This window comes from Rhizophagus irregularis, chromosome 29 (assembly GCF_026210795.1).
Source record: "Rhizophagus irregularis chromosome 29, complete sequence".
In the NCBI taxonomy this organism is placed as follows: domain Eukaryota; kingdom Fungi; phylum Glomeromycota; class Glomeromycetes; order Glomerales; family Glomeraceae; genus Rhizophagus; species Rhizophagus irregularis.
In genome coordinates, this window is record NC_089457.1 from 2,674,647 (window position 1) to 2,694,234 (window position 19,588).

The 19,588-nt window shown below is 25.6% G+C and overlaps 4 protein-coding genes across 4 annotated transcripts; 2 read left to right on the top strand and 2 right to left on the bottom strand.

Annotated features, from left to right (window-relative positions):
• Positions 1-43: 43 nt before the first annotated feature.
• On the top strand, positions 44-1,349 carry OCT59_019927 (uncharacterized protein; the record flags this gene model as incomplete). Its single annotated transcript, XM_025317476.2, has 5 exons — positions 44-232; positions 321-516; positions 599-730; positions 809-909; positions 978-1,349. The coding sequence occupies 5 exons, from the start codon at positions 44-46 to the stop codon at positions 1,215-1,217; spliced, it is 858 nt and encodes a 285-aa protein (XP_025178182.1). The 3' UTR covers positions 1,218-1,349.
• OCT59_019928 (uncharacterized protein) lies at positions 1,329-5,950 on the bottom strand. Its single transcript, XM_025317477.2, has 23 exons — positions 5,880-5,950; positions 5,714-5,799; positions 5,501-5,639; positions 5,299-5,417; positions 5,157-5,231; positions 4,979-5,078; positions 4,708-4,906; positions 4,448-4,624; positions 4,045-4,366; positions 3,828-3,969; positions 3,655-3,744; positions 3,454-3,564; positions 3,316-3,385; positions 3,143-3,242; positions 3,024-3,071; positions 2,785-2,950; positions 2,606-2,718; positions 2,380-2,517; positions 2,154-2,298; positions 1,981-2,063; positions 1,818-1,901; positions 1,591-1,746; positions 1,329-1,516 (listed from the first exon to the last, which is right to left on the bottom strand). Exons 1-23 carry the CDS (start codon positions 5,926-5,928, stop codon positions 1,415-1,417), a joined length of 2,814 nt encoding a protein of 937 aa, XP_025178183.1. The 5' UTR covers positions 5,929-5,950; the 3' UTR covers positions 1,329-1,414.
• Positions 5,951-6,264: 314 nt separating this feature from the next.
• On the bottom strand, positions 6,265-7,414 carry OCT59_019929 (uncharacterized protein). Its single transcript, XM_025317478.2, has 2 exons — positions 7,335-7,414; positions 6,265-7,263 (listed from the first exon to the last, which is right to left on the bottom strand). Exons 1-2 carry the CDS (start codon positions 7,391-7,393, stop codon positions 6,432-6,434), a joined length of 891 nt encoding a protein of 296 aa, XP_025178184.1. The 5' UTR covers positions 7,394-7,414; the 3' UTR covers positions 6,265-6,431.
• A 1,680-nt stretch (positions 7,415-9,094) lies between these two features.
• OCT59_019930 (uncharacterized protein) lies at positions 9,095-10,345 on the top strand. Its single transcript, XM_025317479.2, has 4 exons — positions 9,095-9,194; positions 9,277-9,766; positions 9,854-9,921; positions 10,039-10,345. Exons 2-4 carry the CDS (start codon positions 9,583-9,585, stop codon positions 10,180-10,182), a joined length of 396 nt encoding a protein of 131 aa, XP_025178185.1. The 5' UTR covers positions 9,095-9,194; positions 9,277-9,582; the 3' UTR covers positions 10,183-10,345.
• Positions 10,346-19,588: the final 9,243 nt, after the last annotated feature.

Below are 19,588 nucleotides of genomic sequence, written 5' to 3' on the forward strand. Positions count from 1 at the left end.
TTAAAAAAAAAGAAAAAAACAGCAATAATATTATCATATTAAAATGTCTAAAAACTTTAATGTTCCACCTCCAGAGACTAAATATTGTATATTAACATTTCCATCACCACGAATATTACTAATAACAATTAATCGTCCAAAACAACTTAATGCACTTAACCTTCCTGCACATTTTGAATTAGATGGAGTATTTAATTGGTATAATAAAGAACCAGAATTATGGGTTGCTATTGTAAGTAAATTTTTTTTTTTAATATTTACATTATTATCATTATTATGAATCTATATCTATCTAATTATATATATATTTTTATTATTAGATTACTGGAGTGGGAAACAAAGCATTTTGTGTTGGACAAGATTTGAAAAGTGAATTTACATCAAATGAGAAGGGATCATCGTCTAATGATGATGATTCAATATTAAAGAATTTTCCTAAAAGTGGATTTGGTGGAATAAGTAGAAGAGTTGATAGTTTAAAACCTGTAATTGCTGCTGTTAATGGTTTCGCTATTGGTGAGAATAAATTATAACAAAACTTCTTTCTAATTTTTCTAATCGTATTTCTTTCTTAGAACTACAATTGTAATTTATATAGGTGGTGGGATGGAAATCACTTTAGCATGTGATATTGTTGTTGCAGCAAAAAATTCCATATTTTCTTTACCTGAAGTAAAAAGAGGTATTGTCGCTGTTAATGGTGGATTGACAAGATTAGTTAGATTCATTGGTATGTTTTTTTTTCATTTCATTTTTTTTTTCATATATTAATGAGTATTAAATAGTTTTGCACATTATATGACGATAGGATATCAGAGAACATGCGAACTGGCTTTTACGGGCCGAAATATTTCAGCCGAAGAATGTAAAGAAATTGGTCTTGTTAATAAAATAGTACCAACTTATAAGGTAATTATTATTATTATTACATACTTCATTTAAAATATATAACTTAATCTTCCTATTTAATCAAACAGGATGTTGTACCGGCTGCTCTTAAAATTGCCTCAGAAATAATTGAAAATTCTCCTGATGCCATTAAATTTTCAAAACAAGGAATACTTTATTCACTAGAATCTCCTTCTTTAACTGAAGCCGAAAGAAAACATCTTACTTCTGATATTGCTAAAAAATTTTATAATCAAGATAATTTTAAAGAAGGTATGTTATCTTTTAAAGAAAAGAGGAGTCCTAAATGGAAAAATTCTAAATTATAAAAATTATAAAACCTCATATTAAATTAATTGTATCATTACCCATTTTACTGAATCGGATTTATTATAATTTAATAATGTTATTTATACATTAAAAAACTCCAAATATTATTGCAATTAAACATTGGATTTTTTTTTCTTTTATTAAAAGGATCTAAACAAGTGCTTATAAATAAATAATTTAATCTGCTATTTATATTCTAAATCCTAAATCCAATTGCTTGGATCATACTTTCAATACTTGATTGCCAGCTTAAACTTACCTTATCAGTTAAAATTGCATTAATAAATGATAAATTTTCCTATTTATAAAAAATAAATTAGTTAAAAATAAAATAAATAATATAAAATTTTCAAATAAATTTATTAAACTCACATTATCTTTACAAAATTCTATATTATTTTCAGATTTAATACACGAGAAAAGATTTTCTTTTCCATCCTTTATTCTTTCATTTAAATCACTCAATTGCTTTTTCGTTGATTCAAGATTTTCTTTTACAGATGTCGACAAAACTTGTAACATTTGGGCCTAAATTAAGTTAATATAAAACATTAACAGCTTACAATGATTATTTTTCAAATAAAAATTTAATTACTAACCAATTCCTTATTTCCAGACTTCTTATTTTTAACATTTATCGTTTCATTTACAATTTTATTTACAACAATAATATAATTACAAGTCTATTTAAATTATGAATAAAAATATTTAATACAATTATCGAGTCAAAAAAAAAGCATAAACAATGATTTTAATTATTACCTCTATGAAAGTCGAAAATCGATGCATATGCTTCCAGGATAATTCCTGTAATTTAACTTCAGAAAATTCCTTCGTAGATTTATCTGAAAATTATAAACATATATATATAAATGAAAATTAGAAATCAAATAAAATGTGTGAATCAATACAAATAAATATGAATCGTAAAAAACCTTTTAATTCAGAAATTATTTCATCGATAATTTTTGATAGTTTTTCAACAGACTCTTTCTGACCCCCTTGAACTTCTTTAAATGCAATGTATAATCTACCTAAGCTTACTACTGTCTTTCCTATATATCTTTCCTCTAAGGTAATCTTAATATAACAATAAAAATATAAGCTTATAAAACAATTTAAACAAAAAAAAAGATAAATAAAAAAAATAAAAGTACAAACCCCTAATCCTTCCTTATTCTCTAACTTAACCGATTTCTCTAATTCTTCAATCAATGGTATTAAACTATCGACATTATTATTAGTATGCATAAGCTTGAAAATTTGTGGAATGATAGAGAATATTTTCAACCAAGTATTCTAAAATGAAATGAATATAAAGAATCAATTACTTTAAGATGAATAAAAAAATCGGGTAAACATAATGATAAATACAATGAATATCTACATCAAGTTTCGGGGACACCCTTGTATCTTCTTCGATAGTTTTATTTTTTGAAGAATTATAATTATTCATTACTACAAAATCCCTATTATCATATAGAGATTTACAAAAAGAATCTGAAAGAACAAATAAATTAACTTAAGTTAAACGAATTAATTTATAAATTAAATTATATTATTTACCATCATAATTGAGATCAGAAATATCTATTTCTCTCTCAAGATACTCAATTGCACCCTTGAAATCTTTTGATACGCTCAGAAACTCAAGACGTATTATTTCTCTATCTATAAGGACTTTTTGTTGAGAATTATCCAATTCTTTTCGAAACTGAATAAATTCTTGTATCTATATAAAATAATAAAAATCAGTTTAAAAATAATAATGTAAAATTATAATTTATGATAGTAAATGTTGTTACCTTACTAAAGGTAGCATATTTATACGCTTGAACTATCATTTCTGGTGTCTAAAATATCGATATCAAGTTAATATGGAATATTTGAACATACTTTTTATATATGTAAACAAACATTTCACCTCTACATCGTTGCTGCGATAAATAGGAAGAGTATCATAACATGCTTGAGTCACGTCTTCATAAATTGCAAAAGATGATGACCGCGCACAAATGTAATGGCTATGAAAAAAATGGAAAATACATCAACAACAACACATCACTGATTAACTTTTCTCGTAAACATTTGAAATACCTCATAGTGTCTAGTTGTACATGCTTTATATCCATAGACTTATACAATTCAAGAGGTTCCAAAATAATTCCTGTTTGAGATGAAATTAAATAGACAAATAAATTGAACATTGCGATTCCTAAAATAGTGGTTACATACCAAGAGCTTGATATAATCGAATTAGTAGTAGTTTAAATTGAAAATTATATTTGCTTTTATGCAAAGCCTTGTCCAATAGGAAAATTGCATAAAACAGAAAAGAATTTTGATCTAGATTATAATAATAATAAAAATCATGAAAGTTGTTATTAACAATATATAATTTCTCTTTCTTATATATATTGTATATAATAAATCAACCTTTTCTATTATGTAGATCGATAAGAATATGAGATGCCAGGATGACAAATTCATCGCCATATTGATTTTCAGTATCCAGCAATTTCGAACCTGTTATTAATATATTAAATACCATTTACAATATATACAATATATCGAGTAAATATCAAGACAATTTTTAATATTTTTCGTACCGTACTGAAGAGCATCATTGTATGATTGCCATAACTTATCAACATATGCCATCGCATCACTTTCGTTAATGTCTGACAATAGTCCAAGATATCTTTCTAACTTATAGGCATTAACATTTTTTTGAACATTTCGAATCTTTGACTAAATTGAACAAGAATATTTTTAGTTAATTTATATGAAACAAATATGAAAGAACCAAAAGAACATTTTATTTACCTTTTCATCCTCACAATTATTATCAATTGAAGCCTTAAATTCCTCGATGAACTTCTTCGAGGTTTCCAATGAAAAATCTTTCAAATAAGGTTTCAAATCTTCAAAACAACTCGACTTATCTCCAAACCTCCGAGCATATTCAATCGTCAATGTTTCCATTTCTTTTGCCGGCTTACTTTCTTTTTTTCCCGAAATAACACGCTTTTCTAATTCTAACTCTGCAAGGAATGGCCCTCGTTTGACATCGTTTGATTCTGATTCCTTTTTTTGTAAAGAATACAAAAATTCACGAGCAGCATCCAAATTCAGCTTCTTATTCAAACTATGACATAAAAATAATTCAAATAAATTTAAAAGAATTATATCCAATATAGTTATATAAATATATAATTTGCCAGCTCACCTTTCTCCATTTTCATCCTTTTCATCCTTTTCATCTTTTTCACCTTTTTCATCCTTTTTATCTTTTTCATCTTTTTCATCCTTTTCACCTTTTTCATCTTTTTCATCCTTTTCATTAGAATCAATTATATGAAAAAGAGAATCTATATAAATTAAATATGCTTTCCAATCATCTACACTATTTAAAATAATTTATGGTTTATTTTAATAATGAAGTTGTGAAGTTCTTTTATAATATTCGATATATATTTATCAACATACTTCACTTCTAAGGATGATTTGCTTGCATCAATTGCTTTTGTCCAATTATCAGTCTTCAGAAGCAAATCGTTTCGAATATGAATCATCTCGGTGTCATTTTCACATTTTTGAACGAGATCATCTTTCAAACTTTCTAAAACTTCCAGAGCTTCCTTGGTTTTATTTTGTTTCAATAAAATGATCATATAAAGATGAACCTCTAAAAAAAAAAAAGATAAATATAAGTTGTTAATCAAATAAAAAGAGTTAAAAAACGAAATTGAATAAATACCTTCAGTGGTTCTCATTCTTCCTTCATTTACTGCTTTGACCATCATACGTTCAGCTAATGATATAAAAATTGTCGATTGTGATTCAGGAGCATTTTCTGCCTAGCATACATTTTAAAATTAAATATTTTAAAAGTAATCTTTAAATATAAAATATAAATTTTTTCTTTAAAAATTTACCTGTAACACCAAACTCATGATAGACCAAAATAAGTACTTATTAACTTTAAATGATTTGTGTAATTTTAAGCCAGCCTATATTATAAATAAATGGTTAGTATAATTACGAGTCCCAAACAAAAAAACACGTATATCGAATTACCTGTTGTTGCCCTTTATAATCATGATTTCGAACCAAAGCCATAAACCAATGATTAGCAAGTTCTTCGTTATTAGGACTTTGACGTACAGCATTTTCATATATTTGAATAACTTCATCGACTATAATCAAAAGAAATAAATAAAATGTAAACAATAATAATATGAAAACGTAAAAAGAAACGATAATATATAGATTATTATACGTTTTCCTAATGATCGATAAACCATGGTAAGAGCTTGTAATATAGGTTCGTCTGATGGTTTCTTTTCTTTAACTTGTGAACATAATTGCAATGCTTCCTCAGATTTTCCAGTTCTTTCTAGTATCAAACCTTTTAGAGCCTGAATAACAAACAACATTTTTAACACACTGAATCAAGAAAAAGATTTGATGGAAATTTTCCTTATATCAATACCTTTAATATAAGAGCTTCAGGCTGTTTTTTTAATAATTTATTACATTGTGACAAAGCAGACTTATAATTTGAAATTTCAATTGCCTCTAACAAAAATATAAGTGTATCGTTGATAATTTTCTTATGATAATTGATAAACAATAATAATAATAATAATAAATTTTACCATATATCGGACGAATTTTTCGTTCACTAACGTCCACGATAGAGGCCATTTGGATTAAAATTAAAAAATTTTTAATTCATTGGTTGGATTAAAATTTTTTTTATTTTTTTTTTGATGGTAGATGTTGATGTTTTGATGTCGTGCTACTATTTGTGTTTCGTCACGTGTAAAAAGAATCGTGTTTTAGAAAAAGATCATTGAAAATGAGATACAAATGAATACAAATGAGAATACAAATTCGATTTTTTTTTTTTGTTACAAATTTAAAAACTTTTTTAAAAACTTTTTTTTATTTTTAATTTAATTTCTAAATGGGTTGACATTGTATTAAAACTATCGATAAAAAAAAAAAAAAAATTATTATTTTATTTTATTTTTTTTTTTTGAAGTTTTTTATTACCATCCATAAATTTTCAGAAAAAAAAGGTATGTTTTTTTTGAAAGTTTCTAAAAATAAAATAAAATAAAAAAAAAAAATTTACACAAAATATAGGAACCTAATTAAATAATTAATTAAGAATTAATTAATTACCCCCAATGAAATCTTTTTTTTCAAGTTCCTCTATGAGCCAACCAAGTAGGCTCAGTAATTCCGGTACCCCAAACAGGTTTAATTCTATGCTTGATTTTTCCTCCAGCAGATGAACCTCCAATAGGATTACTTTGTTGATGTTCATTAATAACTTCTAAACTAAAAATCAATTTACTTAATAAAAATCTTATTCTTCCTTGTTTATCAACTTCGGCAGTTTTATCCTTAAATTTCATATAAATCTCACTACCATAAACTTTTTGACCATCAATTTCAAATGCACTAACACTTTTAATTCCATTAAAAATATCATTTTTTTGATCATAATCTTCACCAATAACATTTATAATAATATCTCTTATAATTCTACTATGTTCTAAATTTACTGGTTGAAATTTCCATTCAATAGAATTAAGTGGAGATACATCACATATAACACCACCCATATGAAATAATACAACAGGCATTCCTTCACTTTTATAAATTACATATTGTTTATCACCAAATCTCTTTAATTGTAAGAGAAGTGGGTCAATATCAGTTAATCTTTTCTCAATTTTAAAATGACTATTAAAAATATCTCCAATCCTTGTATCCAATGTAATCATAGATTCTGAAAGTTTTGATAATTGAAAAAATTTTGCATCTCTTAATAAATTTTGACGAAATACATTTTCTGACATTCCAACTGGTAAATTTATGGATGAAATTGGAAATATTTCATAACCACGTAAGTATCTAGAAATTACTTCAAATATTACAGGATCTCGATCAAAAAATATTTCTTTTTCTCCATAAACTTCTCCTCCCCAAAGCATTTCTGTAAATAAGTTTGGTGCATCTGTTTGTAAACTAAAATATTAAAGAGAAGTGAATCAAGATAATACTAATAATCTTTTAAAGAAAAACTATTATTAAGTTACCTTGTTTCAGAAAATTCAAAGACTTTACCTCCAACTCTTACCAGATATGAATCTGTCATGACTAAAAATAAATATCAAATTAATAATAAACTGAAAAAGTAAAGTAAATAAACCAATTTAAGGTAGCGGTTAAAATAATTGTTGATCATATGATATTTTTTTAAATAATATTATGGGATCTGCATTGTTTAACATAGTACAGGTAGGGCTTGTATGCGGCCAGAATTAAAGCCTTTCACGTGATTTTTACTAGAAGATTACTGACTGCGAAAAAAGCCAAGAACAAGACTGAGCTTCAGATAATCTTTTAAGGTTTCGTTACAATGATGGACGACCTGATAAAACGGGTATCACGGAAGACCAATCTCCAGGTTAGAATGGCCTTTAACCCTTGCCACATCTCATCAGAGCCGGAAAAAAACGATTTAAAAGAGGAGATAAAAAAAAGGTGAGAATGAATTTAACCAATAATGATGATAAAAGGTTAATGATAGAGAACAAAATGATAAAATTAAGAAAAGCAATAAGAAAAAGTACAAGATATAAAGAAATTTTATTTATTCATTAGTAAAGAAATACAATTATGAAATTATTATCGAAATTTGTTGAAAGCCACTATTGTGGCTTAATTTGAATTATTTCATATCTGTAATATAAGAAATACTATCTAGTTGATTTCTTTCTTCATTCATTATTTGCATTTCTTGCTAATTTTCTAATTTCATATTTATTCATTAACACGACAAACTTTGCTCTAAATTTCCAGTAAAGCCGTTATAACCACTATGTTAACAATTATTAGTACTAAAAAAAAAAATAGACATATAGATAATTATTTTTTACCTATTATGATGAACAAGAAATAATAAATTATAAAATTCACTATTTTTAAAATACGTTCTTGGTGCGTTTCAATATTATTATAGATATGTTGTATATTGTTTCGTATGAATGAAGGTTTGTGAGTAAGGTTGACGCCTTAACTGTTTTTTTAAATAGTTGCGAAATTACGGCTATATAAAAAACTTAGAGTTGCGTTGCGGCCACATCTCAATTTGTGAGGAAGTTTCTTTGCTTTAAGATTTTAATTTTTAATTGTCCAAAGCGTAGCATGGAGGATATTCGATATCGATATAAAAATCTTTAAAGTTATCGTTATATCAAATTATACCAATTAGAAAAAATATTTCATAACTTTAGCTGCACAAAATTTTTACAATTCAATTACTTCTTTCCTATAATTAATTAATGATTAAATCTAATCTATTTTTATTGACCAACAAGAATTTCACCAATTTTATTTAGGTCCAAAAATCGAATGTCTTAAATTACTTAAATTATCAAATAATGAAAGTGTAACGAGACTTCGATCAAAATAAATAAAAAATCTCCTGGTGTTACGGGAAACAAAGGATAAATTTTTAAATTTGATGCACTTTTTTTAGAAGGACATTTAAGACTTTTAAAAAAAAAACGAAATTTAGTACAAATATAAATATAAAAATAAATTTAGGTAAGGGGGATATTTTAATTCCTCACATGATCATTCCCCCCTTCTTCCATTTACTTAAAATGGAAGTAAAAATTTTAATTAAAGAACAATCATAGATAAATATAATATAGATAAATTACGTAATCATGATCAAATTTCATTATTCAATGAAAAATCAAATGCATTGTTATTCTATTTTAGCCATTTTTAATATGATAATTTTTCTTTAAATAGTTTAAAACAGTAAAATTTCGCATTAAATGTATTAAATTTGGTTAATCCTGGTTTTGATCAGATTGAGATTTTTTTAAATGCTTGTTTTCTATATTAATCATTTTCTACTACATTCGACCGTCGTAATATTAGTAGTAAAGTTTATGCAAGTTTATATTGTACTATTTTGAATTTATAGTAAATAATAATTTCGCACATTAACATACACTACATAAGTTTGTAGAAAACATATTGTTTGAATGAAAAATTTGCATGAAATCCCCTTCTTGGCGCGTCGTCTATTTCCGCGTGTAATCATCCAATTACAATATAATCTCTAATTATAGTTCCGAGGTTGAGGTGACGCAAATTAAAAATAACGAACTCTTTCGCAAGTATTTAAACAGATGAAATTTCCCTTCGTTAAAAACTCAAGATTTTCATTAAAATCTTAAAATCTACGATATAATATAAAAAATATCAATAATAATCAATTAATTTCTTTAAGCTTTAATCTTTAATTCTTTATTAATATTTGACATCATGAACAGCAAAATCTTTACCATCTTTACAATTCTTTTTGTCTTGCTCGCGACATTTGTAACCTCTATTCCAATTGAGAAGCGTGCTAAAAAAGTTATTCATGTAACTTCTCCAGGAAAAGGTCCATGGGCATTAAAATCAGATCAAGTTGTTAGTTGGTGGTGCAACGAATGTAAATCAGATGGTAATTATTATCATATTTTATCTTACTTGAAAGCCATTTATAAATGATCTTTAATTAATAAATTTTCATTCTTTTTCTCGTACATAGAGGATGTTATCGTTCGAATTATCCAGAAAAAATCATCTTCTTCTAATGTTGAAGTTTACAAAAAGGATGTAAGTTATCTCTTCTCTAGATATGAAATTATTTGACTAATATATATATATATATATATATATATATTTAAAATTTATATATAATCAATTAATTTTCTTTGATTATTATTTCATTAGGGAAAAAATGCTTTTGATGGACATCTTCAATTTACAATTGGAAAAGATTGGGATGTTAAGAAGAAATATTTTGCCGAAGTTACACTCAAAAGTGATTCTAAAGTTGTTGGTAAAGGTGTTGAATTTGGAATTTTTAAACCTTAAATGATTAGATTATTCAAATTTATATTTTTTTTGCAAGAATACTATTAGAATAGAAATTAATTTTGTAATAGTATATTTTATGTCCAATTTTAATATTAGATCATATAATAAGTAATAATAATAAAAGATTTTAATATGTTATGAGTATATATTAACTGCTAATTATTTTATTGAACTAGCTAGTGCAATTGATAAAAGCTATCGTAAATCGTCATATGGATTTAATTATAAACTTTAATATTTTAAAACTATTACTGCTAATATATTATACGTAAATAACCAATTATACCTTTTCTTCACATTCGATTCCAAACAGCAATACATCACTACAGCAATAGAAATATTTCGTTATCAATCTTTTGAGTAAATTTTTACGATTTTAATAAATTTTTATGATTTTAACGTTCATTTCAATTTTTTTCTAAAGCTCGTACCTAGAAAGAGGTCGTGCCTAGAAAGGGGAACGCTAATTAAAAATAATGGTAAAAGAAGTATTGGTCTTACATCAAGATTACTATTTTGCCTAAAAATAAAAGAGATTGTGCTCACGGAATGCTTCTAGTTCTTTAACAATATGATGCACTATACCGTGACAGACTAAAATTTAAATATTTTGTATAAAGACTTATTGAATACTGATTAATTACGGAGAAAATCGGATAGTTTTAATCGAAATATGCACTGGAGGCGGTATTGATCTAGAGACTAAGCTGGATAAATAAAATACTCTCTAACTTATAAATTTTTAGTATGCCAAGATACTAATGGCTCTAGGACCTAACAGTTACTTCCTGTCTTATAGTTCAAATTAAAATAATGGGTCCATTTATTTTAAAATACATATATGTGTATATATGTGTATATTGTATAAGTATATTCAAATGTTCTATTGTAAATGGTACAAATTTTGTAAATGTATCTTTGTTTTAAAATTCCGAACGTAAAAAAATGTTTCATATTTTCAATGAATCAGATTTCTATTGGTTATTTTTTCTATCAAAAAAATTTGTGCAACGACTGCAACGTCATTGATTCAACGTGACAAAAAGAAATCGTCTGAAATTTAAAAATGATTCTAATGATTCTTCGCTAATTTACGAACTGAGATGGATCCCTCCGATGTACATATATGCGAGTTAGTATAAATTTCATTATAGAAGATGTTATCGTTCGAATTATTCAAATTAAACCTTGAAGTATTCAAAGAATTTGTAAGCTGTCCTCTCGAGATATGAAGTTATTCGATAAAAAATAAATTTAAAATTTAATTTTTTGATATGGGACAAAATGTTCATTTAAAATAGGGCAAATTGGAATAATACAAAGCAATATTTTATCGAAGTTAGGCTTAAAAACGATCCCGACTTTTTTGGTACTAGTGTTGAATTTGGAATTGAAAAATAATTAATGAAATTATATTTCCAAATTCAAAGAAATACTATTAGATAGATACATATAATTTTCTATAAGGATGTAGACAATAGTATTAGATAATATTTTATTTATTATAAAACTGCTAATTAATCCATGTTAATTATGTATAATATAATTATTGTACAGAAGTAACAGAATTATTTTTAATTTTTAATTTTTTAATTTTTTATTAGCGATTAAATTTGTAACGAACAATACAAATATACAAAATTTTATAATAATAGCTGCAGGCACCTGATTCTAAACTAACGAACGAATACTAACCAACTAGTTTCTATATAAGTTTTAACCTGGATTTGAGACCTACTATAGTAACATACACTTAAGACGTTCTATCAACCTCGCTCTAAAAACCTGACTCCTAGGATAAAATTAATTTTTTATTTCACCTCCTTAATACCCCTGAACTCCGTTCAACTACTAACCCCTATAAGTAACAGAATTACTATTCAGTGATAATGTTGATCGGTTAAAACTATTTGGGCCATAATTTTGGTCAGAGTTATAAATGCGGACACGAGTTCCCAAACTCGAAAATTAAAACACCGATTTTTTTCTTTTTATTATTTTGATAAAATTAATATACAGCTATTAGAATAAATACGAAATCTTTTAATATTTTTAATATTAACTGGTTAATTAAGTCTCTTGGATAACTGGTTGAAAACCAGTTAACAGATTAAAGTTTAAGTATCTTGAAATAATGCACCGGTATTACTCATTTTTAATGATTCTAGAAAATAACGGATATAACATCTTTAGAATCTTTAGACATAAGATCAAAATATTTGTTATTTGCAGGGGTATTTGTCAGAAAAATCATTGCATATACCGATATACAGTACCGATATAAAGATCTAATTCAATATTAAATAAAAAATGGCTTTAGAGAATAGCTAGATAAAAAAATGCTTCCAAATAAAAATCTTTGGTTAAACATATTAAAGATATTAATTATTTGAAGAATATCGTCATAAAAAATTCCAATATTAAAAATCTCAAAAAGAACCAAGATATGAAAAGAAATGAAAATCATATGAGTTTCGTATTGTATGTTTCTTGCATATTAATACATCAAATCATATGCAGATTCATTTTACGCAGTAATTGTCATTGGTAAAATTTGTTTGACAATCATCAATCCGGCAATCCGTAATCAATAATAGGTATTGCATTTACATTATCCAGTTGGGTAAATTTATTTTTATTTAATATAAAGGAAGAATAATTGTCTATCGTATTAAAAAATGTACTAATGCACAAAATTCCGGTATTTCTCAAAACTTTAATCACTAATAAAGTGAACACCGGCGATTCAATTGTACCGTTCTTATTTCGGTAAATGTACATGGCGTAGTTATTAAATAATATATTTGCTTTCTTTTATTCGTAATTGCGTAATTGTACAGTTCCTACAGTTCCTTGTTCCATCATTTCCAGTTAATATAATATTTGACAACATACAATTTAATTAATCATAAACGAAATTTGTCTTGAAATCTAAAATTCTAGAATAAAAAAGAACCCGAAAATATTAACATTATATTAAAAATTAATTAGTTACATATTTAATAGTAAAAAAAAAAACAAATGTGTAATCAATTTAGAAACATGTACATCTTTTTATAAACCAAATTTATTATTATTCCATTTTCTCTATTATTAAATTTAAATTTAAAATGTTCATAAAACGTTTCATTATAAATTATTTTGTGTTTCAAAATTTCGAACGTAAAAAAAAAAGACGGTTTAAATCGCATAATTGTTTCATGAGCACTCATGAAAATGTTAGAAGATGTTTCCACGTATTTATTTGTTGTTTTTTCTCGTAATGTAAAGAACCTTCTATTGGATAAAAAATTTTTTTTTACAAAAAAAAAATACTCTTCTTCATATGTTAACACGAGTAATTTTTTTATGCATAAAAATATATTGTAAAAAAAATCATACGCATAATCATTACAGCAAAAAAAAATTTTACGTTAGATGTATACAATTAATATGCATAAAAAATTCTATCTTTTTGATTTATGCGTTCTTATACTTGATCTATCGCTATCGAATAGATATCAAAAAAGTAAAAAGATACAAAAATGGATATACTGTATATCTTTCTTTTGTCTCTTTTATAATAAGATACGACGAATTATCTCTAACCCAGTTCCCACTTTAACCTTTCTGTCTTTACTTCTTCTTACTTGGAAGTTGGAACTTGATCCTGTTTCTAAATAAAAGAATCATTAGTATACAAATAAGCAATAATTATTATACCATGGTCATCAATAGCGAATTATTTTTCCATTTATTAAGGTAAGCAGTGAAAGATCTAGGGCGAGCATTGACACTAATAAGGGGCAGAGAATACTGTCTTCTTGGACACTGTATGTAGCTTGGGTACCATCTTTTTTTCGGAAGCTTTTTTTATGGAATATGGTGGTGGTTGATTGAGAATTCTCTTCCACGGTATTTTTTTTATTTTTTTTAACTTGTGAACTTTGATTTAATACAAGAAATGGTATGGTCACCTAACAAAAAGAATGAGAAAGAGTGATCATACTAACTGATGGATTTTCCCTCCGCCATTTCAACTAAGAATCATGATTTATTTGATAAGTAATAGACTGATGGATAAATACAAATTTCGAAAATCTTTAAAAAAAATTTACAAAATAAATTTGATATTATTAAGATAAAAAAATCGATATATTCAGATATTCTACAATATTATTAAAATTTCAGACTTTCCAAAAAATTCTTAGTCTATTTTATGCATCTAATGAATATAATAAACATTCTTATATTTGATCGTTTCAATTCGTTCGTTTCGAAGATCATTTTAATTATTATTTGCTTTTTGTTTAACATTCTCTCACACTCGAAAAAGTTTGAAATTTATAAATGATTTCAAATTAATAAATTTCATTATTGTACTTCCTTTTGTACAATAGAGTATCGAAATTAAAACAGTATTAGGAAAAGGGTGATACTCGTTGAATAAAAAGTATTATTATTAAAAAAAAAAAAAAAAGGATTTCAAGTACTCGTTAATGATGCGCGAGAACCTGTTTTGTGATTAGCGAAACATTTCGCCTTTTAAGTGAAATCCCGAAATCGTCTCCGAAATCCTGAAACTTTAAAATATATTCCTAATTTTTATTTTTTTTAAAAAAATAAAATAATTAAAAAAATATACAATTCATTTACTTCAACATTGTGATATGGAGGTTTCGGAGGTTTCTAATTCCACACTTTCTAATTTCGCTTGCCGAAATATTACGGTTTCATTAAATATTCGTGTATCAAAAAAAAAAAATAATCAAATATATTACCGTATTAGGAAGAATGATATTCTAAACGATGCATTATATCGCATTAAAAAATTCCACCATGTCATAAATTAAAGATGGTGATTTGTTTGTTATCTTGTATGTTAACACTTAACATGCGCAATACTTGCAGCAATTATTTACGTTGGTATATTCAAGCAATTAGTAATCAAAAGTATCATTGCAGATAATTAGTAAATTTTTGTTTTTCATTTTATGTTGAAAAAAAAAAAGGTGGACAAATGAACTAATTATAAAGTAATAAATTATTTGAATTTAATAGTTTATCGCAACTAATTCACAAAATGCCAAGAACTGGTTTCAATTTTAAACGCGTATAAATTCTATTTCAAGTCATTGAGTGAATGAAAAGATTACACGGGAAATTATTTGCTCATCAGTTATTTTTAATATGATAATACCGCTCTTTAATACATTTAAAATCAATCGCAATTAATTGGGAAAATTACGAAAAAAAAAAAAATATTTTTACTAAAATCAAAATTATTTACAATAAAGTATTTCTGATATACAGGGTGTAAATCAAAAGATATACGATAAATCCCTAAAATCTTCACCAAATTAATATTTTCCTCATTATTAAAATTTATCATCAGCAAATTAAATTTCTAGGAATATATTATTACTAACGATTTTAAACCCAAATTTTCAATTTTTATTCGTTCTCCCCCCCCTTTTTTTTTCCTTTTTTTTTTAAAAAAAAAAAAAAAAAATTTTAATATATTGTATATACACAATATACTGTATATCTGATATGTTATACAGATACTATATATAATGTATACTGTACATTTTTATTTGTTTTTTTTTTTTCGTATGACCCGGGTTTACAAATTTCCGGTTTTCCTAATTTCCCACGCCCCAATAATTCCAAATTCAGATGGTAAGCAAGATCAGGTCCGTGGTGATCAACTATGGGGGAGAATATCGAAAACTTCTGCATTATTCTTTCTATACATGCGATTGAAATAAGGTCTAGAACGTATGGTACTCTGCCAAATTTCTAAAAAAATTTTGTAGGTCACTGATTTTATCTGATTTTATCTTTAAAGGATTTTTCTTTTTTTCTTTGAACAAAACCTAAATTTTTATCTACCAAAAAAAAAAAAACGTGTAACATCGATCATCGTGATCGACATGAAGCGAAGCCGGAGGATCCAATTATGTTTAATCCATGAGAAATTTTTTTTTAAAAAAAAATTAATTAATCATCCTAGTCTCAACCAGTAAAATTAATGGTTTTGCAAAATTGTTCGAAAAACAGAGTTTTTTTCGTATACGATCATTGAGATGTACAGCAAATCCAAATATTTAATAAATCACAATTACGATAGTGTTAACAGTACGTCACGTGTTTGGATGGAATAACTTTTGATGTTGGAAGTGAGCGAATATATGTATAGTAGATAGTTATTGATTGCTAACACGGATAAAATTTAAAGACAAGAGATAAACAAAAAAGCATCAATATTTGCAAAGAAGATTATATTTGGTTGAGTTTTATGTGTCATGGATAAAGACTTTATCTATGACTCGAAAAATTCAATGCATAGCTTTACTTTCAACACTTATCGGGTTTTGATCTGTACAATTGACAATGTCGATCATACGATCTTTTAACATAGTTCTTGTATGCGGTTAGGACTAATGAAATATCAGCCTTTTTTTTATTAGCCTTTTTTAATATTAAAACCCTGAACAAATTTGGTATGATTTGTGATTTCATTAAAGAATCTATCTTATGTGTGATTTAATTTATTAGTTTTTGGCGTGATTTTATTAGAAATCATGTAAAGGACTAAAGGTTCCTTAGAAAATAATAGTTTTTTTGGTGTGATATTATTAGAAATCATGTAAAAGAAGTTCCTTTACGTGCGATTTAACCAGTAAAGAGCTTTAACTAATTTTACGTGAGATTTTATTTGAAAATCACGGTAAATAAAAGAATATTATAAGTATTTAAGTGCCAAGGAAAGTATGTAAGGGCCAAGGACAGATCTGGCTTTCTAAAGTTTTGTTACATTGATGGGCGTAAACCCAATGTTGTTGGTAAAGACAAAAGAATACTATTAGTTACCGTAGATATTGTAGTTTTCTAAATGTAGAGAATCGTGTAACAGCATTTCTGTTATATAAATAATTGTAATATATTGATCGATTGATCGATCTTTTTAAAATTTAACAAATAGTTTTTCATCGAACTAACGTTTAATGCTATAAATAAACTGTCATACAATAATATGAGATTTAACGATAAACTTTTTAAATATTTAATTACTATTAACATATATTATGCTAAAACATTCGATTTCAACAACGTAGCATGGCAACACGAACTTTCAATTTTTTCCTGTTTTGAAGCCCATACTTAATAAAATGATCGTGATTTCTCGACATATATTTTTCCGAAAATTTGAGGCTTGTAATATTTATTTGTAAAACATTATTTGCATGATTATTTATAAAACATTACATTTATAAAATTACATTTTAATAATAATAATAAAAGTGACCGCGAAATATTAAAAGAAGCTCTGTTCAGATTTAACGATAATGTGGATCTTATTTATAATTAAACGTATTTTTAGTGGAAATATGAATATTATTTTATAAGAAATGGTGAGAAACATTAGGGGCCAAAGATCAATTTTTCTTGGCGAATTCGATACATTAATATGAATTATGACGTCATTGGTTTCAGCGTATTTTTATTCCCCTAAAGGTATTAATTATTAATAATAAACTTTGGATATCTACAAATTCCATATAAAATAATTTTTAGTTTTTTTTTTTTAGAAAGATGCATTGCCACATTTAAAAACAAATTCCCATTTTCGTAATAAACTTTAAAAAAAAAAAAATTATATATTTGTTTGTTATCTTTTATCATATTATTAATCACATCAATAAAATAATATATATACAATGCATATATTCATATACAGTATCATGATTATAATTGGTGAATTTATGCACCAGCTTAGCATTCACAAATCCAGTAATCAAATTATCAATAATAGGATTGCATTTGCATTATCCAATTGGGTAAATTTATTTTAAAAAGGGTGAACAAGTGAAACAAACTATTTTTGAATATTAAAGTTTGAATTCACAATTTTAATTATTTATCGCACCAATGTATAGTAACAAAAGTTCCAGAATTTGCCTTAAATGACTATTCCGATGATCATTAAATTAATTTGATCGCATTTTTCATGACTTTTTTTAGATAACGATTTCAATATTAACGCGAATACTCTATTATTATGGATATTATGAAATTGTAACGTTTCTTATTCTTTCACAATAACTTTAAAACTATTATTAATAAGGGTGCAACCGGCGATTAAATTACACCGCTCTTAATTAGGTATTAGTCAGAAGATAAAATAACCGGGAAATTACTTTTTTACTCACCCCCTCTCGGGTCAGCCAAATAAAGATGATGTAATCGTACCACCTTATTTCCCAAGTATTTTTCAACATCCCGAGTGTTTTCCAGTAAACGCCTGAATTATAATACCAACGCCAATACACATTTTTTAACATCATGCGCTCTGTGAATCTTCTTTGACCCTTAAAAGAGTATTAACCAATTAATTAACCACGAACGCAAATTACTTCAAAGGTCTAGAATTCTAAAATACGAAGAGAAAAAAAAACGAAAAAAAAAAAAAAATCGTAATATCAAATCAAAGTTTAATGTTAAAATTAATTACATATTAGTAAATAATAATAATAAAGATTTATACGAAAATGTAATAATTTTTTTTTATAATTTTAATAGTAACAGTAACAATCTAATCTTTTATCTAAAATCTAAACCAAATATATTAAATATATTACTTTACTTATTATTAAAATTTATTATGATCGAATTAAATCACTAGAAACATTATTACCGATGCCGATTATAAATGTATTTTTTTTTTCTTTTAAATAATAATAATTGTTCTCATTGATTTGAAAGAAAAAAAGATGAAAAAATATATGTATATGTATGTATGTATGTATACATATGTACATATAAATACATTAATAATTTCTAAATAATTCTAAATGTTTCTATTTTAAATATTGTAAATTAAAATAAATGTTCTAAAACATTACATCATCTTATAATTAAAAGAAATGTTCTAAACGTATATTACATTATTTATTTGATGCGTTTCAAAAAAATTTCGAACGCAAAAAAAAAAACTTATTTTATTTTATTTATTTGTTTTTTTTTTTTGTGTGTTTTTTTTTTATCATAACGTAAGAACCCAAATTTTATCTTTGAAGAATCAGATAAAAAAACAATAAACAACACTTAATTGGTTAGCATTTTCTTTTGAATAAACCCACATTTTTATTTATTATTAAAAAAAAAAACTGAAAAATTTTTTTTTGTAAAGTAAAAAAAGTGTATCAGTCGACGTGATTGACATGAAACGAAACAATCCGGGGGTATCTCCTATTATGTTTAATATATTTTAATTTCTTTTCTTTCGTCTTCTCTCGGCAGTTTGGTTAGACCGGCAATAACTACCATTTATGGTAAATTTTCATTTGATCCATGAAAAATTTTCTTGATGATCATTTAAAAGATTAGTTAATCGTCGTAATATCAACCTATAAAATTC

Coding starts and splice junctions, on each gene's coding strand:
- OCT59_019928 (XM_025317477.2), bottom strand. CDS start 5,928: ATGGCCTCTATCGTGGACGTTAGTGAACGAAAAATTCGTCCGATATAT. Junction 3,970..4,044: donor ATAATTGTGAGGATGAAAAG/GTAAATAAAATG, acceptor TGTTCAATTTAG/TCAAAGATTCGAAATGTTCA. Junction 3,565..3,654: donor CGATCTACATAATAGAAAAG/GTTGATTTATTA, acceptor ATTATAATCTAG/ATCAAAATTCTTTTCTGTTT.
- OCT59_019930 (XM_025317479.2), top strand. CDS start 9,583: ATGAACAGCAAAATCTTTACCATCTTTACAATTCTTTTTGTCTTGCTC. Junction 9,767..9,853: donor CAACGAATGTAAATCAGATG/GTAATTATTATC, acceptor TCTCGTACATAG/AGGATGTTATCGTTCGAATT. Junction 9,922..10,038: donor TTGAAGTTTACAAAAAGGAT/GTAAGTTATCTC, acceptor TTATTTCATTAG/GGAAAAAATGCTTTTGATGG.
- OCT59_019929 (XM_025317478.2), bottom strand. CDS start 7,393: ATGACAGATTCATATCTGGTAAGAGTTGGAGGTAAAGTCTTTGAATTT. Junction 7,264..7,334: donor TTTGAATTTTCTGAAACAAG/GTAACTTAATAA, acceptor TTAATATTTTAG/TTTACAAACAGATGCACCAA.